This window comes from Argopecten irradians, chromosome 2 (genome assembly GCF_041381155.1).
Source record: "Argopecten irradians isolate NY chromosome 2, Ai_NY, whole genome shotgun sequence".
NCBI classification, from domain to species: Eukaryota; Metazoa; Mollusca; class Bivalvia; order Pectinida; family Pectinidae; genus Argopecten; species Argopecten irradians.
In genome coordinates, this window is record NC_091135.1 from 41,308,617 (window position 1) to 41,318,870 (window position 10,254).

General features: G+C 34.6%; 1 protein-coding gene across 3 annotated transcripts; it reads left to right on the top strand.

Moving 5' to 3' along the window:
* The first annotated feature begins 489 nt into the window (after positions 1-489).
* LOC138315511 (crystal protein-like) lies at positions 490-9,818 on the top strand. 3 transcript variants are annotated; one of them, XM_069256577.1, is made up of 5 exons: positions 490-1,078; positions 7,132-7,255; positions 7,698-7,890; positions 8,164-8,300; positions 8,722-9,818. In XM_069256577.1, exons 1-5 carry the CDS (start codon positions 828-830, stop codon positions 9,715-9,717), a joined length of 1,701 nt encoding a protein of 566 aa, XP_069112678.1. In that variant the 5' UTR covers positions 490-827; the 3' UTR covers positions 9,718-9,818. The 3 variants fall into 3 exon arrangements, with proteins under 3 accessions (XP_069112678.1, XP_069112679.1, XP_069112680.1); XM_069256578.1 differs by lacking the exon at positions 490-1,078 and adding an exon at positions 5,004-5,850; XM_069256579.1 differs by lacking the exon at positions 490-1,078 and adding an exon at positions 5,898-6,355.
* Positions 9,819-10,254: the final 436 nt, after the last annotated feature.

Consider the following 10,254-nt stretch of genomic DNA (forward strand, 5'->3'; position numbering starts at 1 on the left):
AGTATATTCTTACATCTAACTACGTCAACACAGATATTGAGATAATGGTAACAATTATTAATACAATGTATTTTTTGTAAATCTGTTATAATTGCTTTTGTAATTCACATTAAACAATAGCATAGACATTACAGCTTACAACCCACACACACATTGTTATACGTCATCTGGACCAAACGACAGATAAACCAGAACGGGACCCAATTATATCATATAGAATGATGTTACCAACGATTAGGAATCGGTATATTTTATCCAACACTCAAAAAGGTCAAGTACATAATACAATATATCAACATGAAGCACATTTGGGGTATCATTATGCAAAATTATTTAAAAAAAATCTATTTTGACTAGTTTGAACATTCAGAAATTAACAATTGAACGGAAGATCACCCATTTGTCATTTTGTCTGAGTTCATATCATAAAAAATCAATACTTATATTACAGAAGACATCTTCAGAACTAGCGGCTACTGTGCTGCGCTCTTACGACATTTCACGTGTTTCCAATTCCTTACTATTAATCTATAAGACGTGCGTCGAAACTTCTGATTGCACCGATTTAAATTGCTTATTTCGATATGGCACTCAAGTTCTGCACAACAGTTTACCAATCAATTGTTTAGGTGACGTTGATTTCCACACATGCACAGTATTTTGGCTTAAAGCACATGTTGTCCGTATGTTTCTGATGCGTCCTCGTCATGCAGCCACACGTTCTGTGAGAGTCGTTCCTCGTCAAAGTAGACGGAAGGTCAAACCGATGTTTATCCACCAGCTTCTTACCAGTGTCGCGTATCTTCCAAACGGCGTAAAATGACTGAATGTTGTTTCCTTTCAGTATACGGCTATCCTCGAGTTTCTTTCCGCCACAGTTACTGCAAGTGGAGTCCTTGCTGGCATCCTTAGGTGTCACAAGTGATGTCAGTGAAGAACTTCTCTCTGTTTTTCCTAGACCAAGATGTGATGACGTTTTTGATTCTCTAGGGTCTCCAGCGGAAGACGATCTTTTTCTGGCCTGGATTTTTATAGAAGTGAGCCGTGGATGGCGAACCTTTTCTGGTTTATCCATTGGGTACGGTAAAGATGACCACTTGAAATCGTCCTTAGTGGTCGTATTGAGTTCTTTACACATTATAACAGCTAGATATAACACAACAGTCAGTTAGTCTCTGATATTGTAGTATATCTCTTCTCGAAATATTTATGTTGATAAGTGTATATTGGCGCGTCAGATTCTTGTTGTCGTTGTATTGAGTCTTTCCAATTCTTTGGTATTCTGAAATACCAACGCTCATGGCGTAGTATTTATACCTGAATGTAATATATAACAATTGTTTTAATTTAGCTCTATACGTCACTTGTCATTCACATTGTTTACTCGAGCATACCAAAAATGTAAACATGCAATAGTAAAGGGGTGTGTCGTCAGATGGCAGTGCGCCAAAAGAGCTGTTCATGAGGCACCAGGCCAACTGATGACGTCATAAATGGAATTTTACTACTTCTGTGATATAACCCTATTGATCTATACGAATTGTTTAGATTTCGTCTACCACCATTTTAACATCATCTATGAATACAAGCATTCACCCGTGTTATCATAGTTGAACTTCCGGGGTCTGCCAGTAAACTCCCTCCTTTTTCCGGTTTAACTCTGTCGTTGCTTACGGTCATTACAAGGAGAATGCATTAAATGTATTTAAAATAAATCAAGCAAAACTGAATTGTTTGTTAAAATATCCTATCTACTGATGTCCTGTTTGGTATACACCCATGCATTCCACTTAAATTTACGATAAGCTTTGTGTTCACACTCAATCAATCAATATCAAATTGACTGACAGGACCGACCGGTGCAATATTTTCAAAGGACTTGTATATTGACATATCTGTCTGGCCTTGATTCGGAACAAAATAAAAAGCCAAACAAATGTGTCATCTATTTTGTTGGCTGATTTTTCAGTGGGTTACTTAGTTCACTCGTTGCTTTTCTTCTTAAACAACGATAAAGTTACATATTACAGAAAGGTAAAAAAACTACCATTTGGTTACATAACTATATCTCCCTTTAGTATCTTCAAAACTTTTGTCTAAATGGTACGGAAAATTAGAATTAGTTTATGATGCACCATTCGGCTAACGGAGACTACTGCTGTCCTTATAGAACTTTTGAAAAGGAAAGAAAAGTAATTCTGATCCAGTTGCATTACAAATCATTTCCGCTGGTCCGTGCCTGTAATAATGCAGCTTGAACAGAAGGAGTGTTACAATTGCTTACTAATGTATAAGGCTACTATTTAAGGATATGGTTTAGTTCTAAATGCAGTATTCAAATATGTTTTCAACAGCATTACTGACTTCCCCTGTGGCAGCCTTAATTGAATGTAGAACAAGGGAATGCTTTAGATTAATTGCATTTTCATTCAAGCGGAAGCTAATAAAGCAGCTATGGAGTTCCCTCACGATATGCTTATCTAGTTATTTGACTGCAGTTTCCACCATGTTCTTTGCTTATCTGATAATGTATTGGCCATTCTGTTAGTTTGTAATCAAAATGTATACATGGAAATTAGAAAGAACCCATTAAACCTTTGGACTTAATCAAATGAGCAACGAACAGGAAATGTCTAGACAGAATTCGGCAAGGAATGGACAATATATGCACGTGTTAATTTATTGCCCATCAAAGCATGCTTTAAATACGTCATCAAATGTCCAATCTTCACAAACTCAGTTCTTTTCTGACATTCAAGTGCGATAAGGGGAGAAAGTTATGAAACACATTTTCCAGTCAATCGTTGTGCGTCACCGATATTTTAACGGGCTTGGTAAATTACGTAAAATGATACATGATACATATTTATCGTGATTATGGATAATCTTAAACTATCAACTCTGACAAGCAGTTTTAAACACTGTTTTAAATATTGTATTGATTTTAATTTATTTTACCATATAAAGATATGTTTATATTAAACATCACATAAACAGCATTTTTATAGTGTTTAATTACCATGCAATTTGATATAGTATATATATCATGAAAATCTGACAATTTTGTGATAAAATAAAGATTATAGTAACGATAAAATGTAAATTATAAATCGAGGGGTGTTAACAGCAAAAGGTTAATATTTAGGATATTTATACCCTATACATGTAATCCGCATGTCATTATCTGTCAGAGCAAATTTACATAGCTTATATAAAATGTATGAGACGGAGTTATGTATGAAGTGGCAAAATGCCGAGACACAGCATTATAGTGTTTTGTATATAGATTAAATGATGAAATATTAAGTGGTTAATGTTTAGACTGAAACCCATTCATGTGTGAAATCATATACATACGACACAGCTCTATTTATAAAGTATGGAAAATTACCAATATACCTATGTTGAAGACAATGATATAATCGTTTAAAATATTTCGAATTCTAATAATATATAAATATTGATTATTAGGTTTGCGATAGTTTTACGTTATCAGTGCAATAATCATGAGTATTATATATTTTTTGTCTCAGAATCACAAAAGATATGGTTCTTAATCTAGATAAATATTAAATGCTAAAGTGTTAAATAGTTTACGTGACGCTACCCAAATTGGTACACTTTTAATATATATGAAGCCGAATTTTCAGTTTACAACCTAAACTGACAATAACTGTCCTGATCAAAAATTAAGATACTTAATAGTAACTGTGACATTTTACATATGTTATATTCTTTCCTGTTGCTTATTATCTCTATTTAAACATGAAGATAATGAATGAAAAATCCGAGAAACGACTTCATGCGACAACCCTACAAATACCATACTTTTAGACAGATAGGTGACTTAAATAAACAAAACAAAAAATGTTTGAATTTTCCTTTAGTGAATTCAAACATCTTTTATCATGTCGACACATTTATTTATCAAATCAAAATTAAGTACATTTTGGATGTACTAACTTGCTGAACAACACGGCTGGACCGGACACGCTTCAAAGATCTCTATCTATAGATATGTGCACTGCTGACAAGTAAACAAATCGTGAAATTCAAACTGAAGGCTTCTATTTGTGGACTGTTTAAATAAATATCTAGATTAAAGCACATGTTTGAAAATTTTAAGAATTATCTTGAAAATGTGTACCAATTTGGGTAGAGTCACGTTATTCATGACTATACCGATAGTAAGGGGATAGGCCAAAATTTATTAACTAGTCTAATGGAATCACCAGAATAATCCTACAAATATATACTAATTACATGTTGATGATATTCTGATAATATAATTTAATCTAATAATTCAAACCTATTTCTTTTTCAGATTTGATAAATACCTTTTATAAATGAATAGAAGAAAACAATATATAGAGGATTTAACCGCGACTTCTAATATTTATATTGAAATACAAATTTCATACTAATATTCACGTTTCCCTTTCAATATTGCAAGTAATATTAATCTGATTAATATAAAAGCGTCCGATTCTATAGGAGACATGACGGCTCCATAGCGACCATATGAATTTGACGTCCATCTATAATAAAATGAATAAACATAAATATAACGATAACGCAAAGATAATCATGTAATGAAATCATTTGTAATAAGGGAATGTATGATTACATAATATACCAAACATATCTGAAATTTACTTTCAAAATTGAAAACTTATATACGAACGTAGAACACTTGAATCTGAAAGAATCTTATTTGTGTAACGTGTTTGCAATGTTTGCTCAAAATATCAGTTAAAATATTATTATTATTATATAAGCCCCGCCTCCAAAACTCGTCGTTAATAAAGCCTGGGACGTTATTAGGACGTTAACATTAATCAAACTCAATTTGTTATTGTTTACGATCCCGTTATTAATGTAAACACTGTGTGTAATACCTATGTTTAGTACATAATGTAGGTGCACTATACCCACACATTGTACTGGTGCCGATCCAACACCCACAAGCCGCATTCTGGGTTAAACAGATAAGTGTTCTATTTAGGATACCTAGCTTTTATTGACACATTTCTACCACATGATTCATCTGCGATAGTCCCATACAGTACACTACTATTGATCACTATAATAGTATAATAAGTCATGCAAGTAAGTTATCAATGCCTTACTAACAATACCTGACCATTAATTCGTTGACAGTGGGTGTTCGGTAGGCCATTCAAAGCACAGAACGAATATACATACCCGGCCTACTATACCTTTCGGCCGGGTACGAATTGGTCCCCATGTGTCGTAGTGGAGCACTGCCTCCGAAAATCACTCGGGCACAGTTTTCTATACTTTTTTTGTAGGTTTCCAATTATTAAATGGGTCAATCCATTCTTAATATGTTCGATAATAATGAAAAAATAAACAATTAAAAAAATAGTTTATAGATCAAACTTTTAAAAGCAAAATTATTTCAGTCAAACATATCTGGTAAAAAGAAAAGGACACGAAACACATTATAATGGCTTATTCATGCAGGTCTATACTTAATCACTTTTATATTGGGTTGGACGAGATTATCTTTCCACTCTGTTATCACTGCTAAGTCATAAGGAGATTGCTCGTCACATGTCCCAACTGATATCAGTTGATAATTGTTTGGGTGTGGAGTTCAAGTAGAAGTAGTTCACATACATATTACAATAGCTATTTCTAATATTGATCAATACCAAAAATGAAAGTCTTCATTAATATACTGATATGTAGTTTTATCGGACTGGCTTTCGGTGACAGCAATATAATCATAGATACTAAACTAGGTAGAGTATTGGGCACGAAAACGGACACCAATCAGAGGTATATCGGGATTCCGTACGCTCAGCCACCTACTGGCAACTTAAGGTAGGTTTTGATAGTAATTTACACCTAAAATGCACTTACTTGTCTTTTTTAAATTATGAATTGATAGTAATTTACACCTAAAATGCACTAACTTTTTTTTAAAAATTATGAATTGATGGTAATTCACAACTAAAATGCACTAACTTTTTTTAATTTGTAGATTAATGACATCATTCATATTGCATATTTAATTTCGCAGCACATCGTGTCAACTGTTATTTTGTTTATTCAATAATAGTATCCTAAAACGTTGATGCTTTACTCACTCTAAAAACCAACGGGAAAATATAGACAAAAAATATGATGCCTTCCTTTTTGAACTGTTTCATGAGATATGTTAGAGTAAACGATTTCTAAGAACTTCACATTATTCTTAGATTTATCCCACAACACTATACCGTATTATAGGAGAATATGGATCTGTTAGGTCATGTGATCTCGTCACAAAGCTTAACACTTCAGTCGAAGGGAGGTAACTGTATCTACATTAATGCTCAACTCAACGGTAAGTGCATACTAAGTACTAAGGTGGGACAGAGATTGCACCGATATCCTCTGTTTACAGCCAATATCTTACCTGTTATCGATAATAATATATACATATATACATATCTGCCATCCAGATTGCATTTATATCTCCAATAAATGCAAAATAACATTCCTTTAATTGTTATATTTACATTTTACTTTCTAGTTCAAAGTATAACATTATTTTGATGCGAGTGAACATTTGAATTTCCCGCTTCAGCCATTTAACATGAATAGCCAAGTTCAATGTGATAAAATATAGTCCCTATAAAAATTAAAAAGATAACAAAATTTCAATGTTCGAAATATCGAAACTTCGATAGCTTTTCATTTTACTTTCAATTATCCAGACATTTAAAAAAAAATGCATAAGTTTCATAACCAAAATAGATATTACTACACCAAGTCTAGGCTGCATTTATTGGCTCATAATGCAGATCAAGATTATCATTAGAATAATGGGAGTCGCAGTGGCAAAATGTAAATATAAGCCATTATATACCAACCTAGTTATATCTCTGAAAAGGAGATAAATCAATGAGTAACTTGTGCTGGATAGCACATACCTTCTTTCAGCTGGTTCCAGTTGATTGGAATACATCCATTGGACTTGGTCAAGATTTCTCTATAAACAGCATTTTGTCGACTCCTTAATTGATATCCATGTATACTGTTCATTTGCTCAAATAAATAAAGATTCAATTGTTTCGTGCTTGCCATTGAATAATGAAATTCATTGTTGAACATGTGTAGATGGAAAGATCCAGTGCCAGCGAAGCCATGGGCACCAGAAACGTACGTGGCTATTCCATATCAGCCCGGATGTCCACAGAAAGGATGTTCTGATATGAATCCGGCATTCGTCTGTCCTACTAAGGTTTGCTTTTTACATAATTAACAATTATAATAATAAATATTATCAAACACTTAATCGACATCTTTACTCAGTTGATCTTGTGATTGGGGATAACTGCAGGGCTTTCGTTTAAAACAATGGCTATGCGCTATATTATTTGGACGAACACCGAAAATAGGGGCGTTCATTTTCTTCTATACTCTCTTTTATTTCTGATCGTCTACCCGGTGACTAGTATTCTGGAGGCATGAAGAAGTTCAGTTCAATTATATTTTTAGTCTTTTTATATGAATATCTATTTACTCTTGTGAGCAGGCATTAATTGTTACGTCATTTGTTTGTGTGAGTAACGTCATAGGTTTTGAGGAATGTTTTAATGTGTATCTTTAACACTTCATCATGTCATGATTTAGATAAGTATGAAGGCGTATCGTAAAGTTGTCTTTATTTCTATGTATGACAGGTCCTAGAGGATTGCCTCTGTCTGAATATATACACTCCACTCCATGCTAACGGTTCTACGCCAAACATTCCAGTCCTAGTCTACCTCCACGGCGGTAACTTTGTCCACATGAGCGCCAGTGCTGAGCTGTTTGATGGCTCTGTACTATCTGCGAATGGAGATATCATTGTAGTCACTTTAGACTACAGGTTAGGTAAGGGGATGTAGTCACAGGGAAGACAACTGCTAGCTAGTTATAGGGAGGTCATCATAGTTGTAATAAACTGGCTGCGTAACGCAATTTCCATCATTTAAAACGATTGTACTACCAGTTCCTGCCAAAACGTTTAGTGTAAAGCGTTCATAGAAATATTATGTCACTGGATAGTATTTGATTTGTTTGGTAACACAATGATCTACGTAGATTGCTAACTATTCAACACACTTTCATGGAAATGTTAACAATATCACTTTTGACATAAAACAGGTGCCCTAGGTTTTCTGGTGACAGCAACATCGAACACGGCAGACGGAGCCAAGGGTAACTATGGGATACTGGACCAACGTTTGGCACTGAAGTGGGTCAAGGACAACATACAGTCCTTTGGGGGCGATCCAAACAAGGTACTATTCCTTTTTCAATTTGAGAGATAAAGAGCAGTATGATTACACCATTTCTTGACTGGTCTAATGCAACAATTTTTTTCAAAATGAAATCGAAAAAAAAAATAACGGTTGTGGTTGATTATGGTCATTTTTAATTTGGCAATACAGTAGTCTGGTGTAAATCTAATATTTCTGAACGAAATCTAGACGGTTTATGATTTTTTTTAATTAACTGTCAAATATTTTATAATTTAATTTTTAGTAATAAAGATACGATTTCAAATGCTTTACCAATCAATACACAATCAGGTAGCAGGTTGTCAAGTTTAAATAAACCTTCTTCTTGAAATATTTCCTGATTCTAATGATAATAATTTTCTTTTAAAGTTTTATTGATTTGCCAGCAACTAAAATCCTTTTATGTTTTTGTTTATCATAGATAACCTTAAGTGGACAAAGCGCAGGCGCACAATCCACAGTTATACACATGATGACCCCAGAGAGTTCGCAGTACTTCCGTAGCGTGATCCTTGAGAGCTCTCCATTTGCTATTCCCTACAAGACCCGGGTCGAGGCTCTGTACCTTGCCGATCTACTAGCCGACGGTCTTAGTTGTCCACGAGGAAACTTGACTTGTATGGCAAGCAAGACAGCAGACGAAATTGCAACTGTACAACACACCATTCGTTCGCGCCCCACATCAGTAAAGCTTCTCGACTTTTTCGAACCTCTCGGACCATTCGTGGATGGCGAGGTCGTGCCGTATCAACCACTGGAGGCAATGAACCGTGGTATCTTGAAAGATGTTCCAATATTAATCGGTACAACTTCCGAGGAGACACGAATATACATATACGAAGCTTGGAAGAAAAACCTGACAATTCCCATGTACTCTGCGGCTCTTTTGGCGACTTTTGGACCACGCAATATTGCCCGAGTGCTAGAGATGTATCCCCCAGTTCACATAAAGGATACAAGAGAAGACTTACAACACGCTAGCACAGATTTCATCTTTAGTTGCTCCACACGAAATTTCTCAAGAACTGCGTTACACCTTAACAAAAACGGCGTATTTAATTACGTGTTTGATCATGCGTTTTCTTTTGACGGTTGGGGTCCTAATTTCACGTGTTGTAAGGGTCACGTATGCCATGGATCCGATATTCCGTACATGTTTCAACCTCATATTCAAAACATTACGCTAAATGCGGATGAAAAAGTCATGGCAGATGCTTTGGGACAATACTGGTCCAATTTTGTAAAATCTGGAAATCCCAATGACGGTGGATCCACCTCTCCCATCCTAAAATGGCCAGGGTACGGTAACAATACTAACTTCTCAGCTCTACATTTTTCAACTCCAAGGAATTATATCGTAGAAAACGTAAAACAGGAACTCTGTGATTTCTGGGACGTAGTAGGCTATAAAGCGTAACGAAGATTTTCATACTTAACTTACATGTAACCAATAAGCGAATAAAACACATAAATGTCTTATTTATTTGTTATTCAGAAGTAATAAAAGTACATAAGTAAGTTGAATTATTTATTTTGTCTACTCTGAGGACTGATTTGTTATTCTTCAAACAACGCGATGGTAAAAGGATATACAAATACCACCCCCCCCCCCCCAAAAAAAAAAAAAAAAAAAAATATATAATTTATAATACATAGATAGAAGCACTTCTAATTTTGCAACTTTCACCGCAAGAAATTCTATGCCACGGACATTTTGTATAATAATGCACTGTGGCCTTTTACGTAGGGTGTTAATTGAATGGTAGAAGCTTGAACGTCCTCTGTGAGGAAGATTATGAATTCTGTCTCCTGTTCAAGAAAGGAAGGGTATTTCCTGTTCCTGCTATTATTCAACCAGATTATATATTATTATCTTCAGTATGCTATTACTACACGTTAACTAGATGATATATGATGATCTTCAGTATTCTATAACTACACGTTAAACAGATGA

Bases quoted from the DNA above. Each gene is read 5' to 3' on its own strand.
- LOC138315511 (XM_069256577.1), top strand. From the start codon at position 828: ATGTTGTTTCCTTTCAGTATACGGCTATCCTCGAGTTTCTTTCCGCCA. The intron at 1,079-7,131 runs GTACGGTAAAGA...GAACATGTGTAG, and splicing joins TTTTCTGGTTTATCCATTGG to ATGGAAAGATCCAGTGCCAG. The intron at 8,301-8,721 runs GTACTATTCCTT...TGTTTATCATAG, and splicing joins TTGGGGGCGATCCAAACAAG to ATAACCTTAAGTGGACAAAG.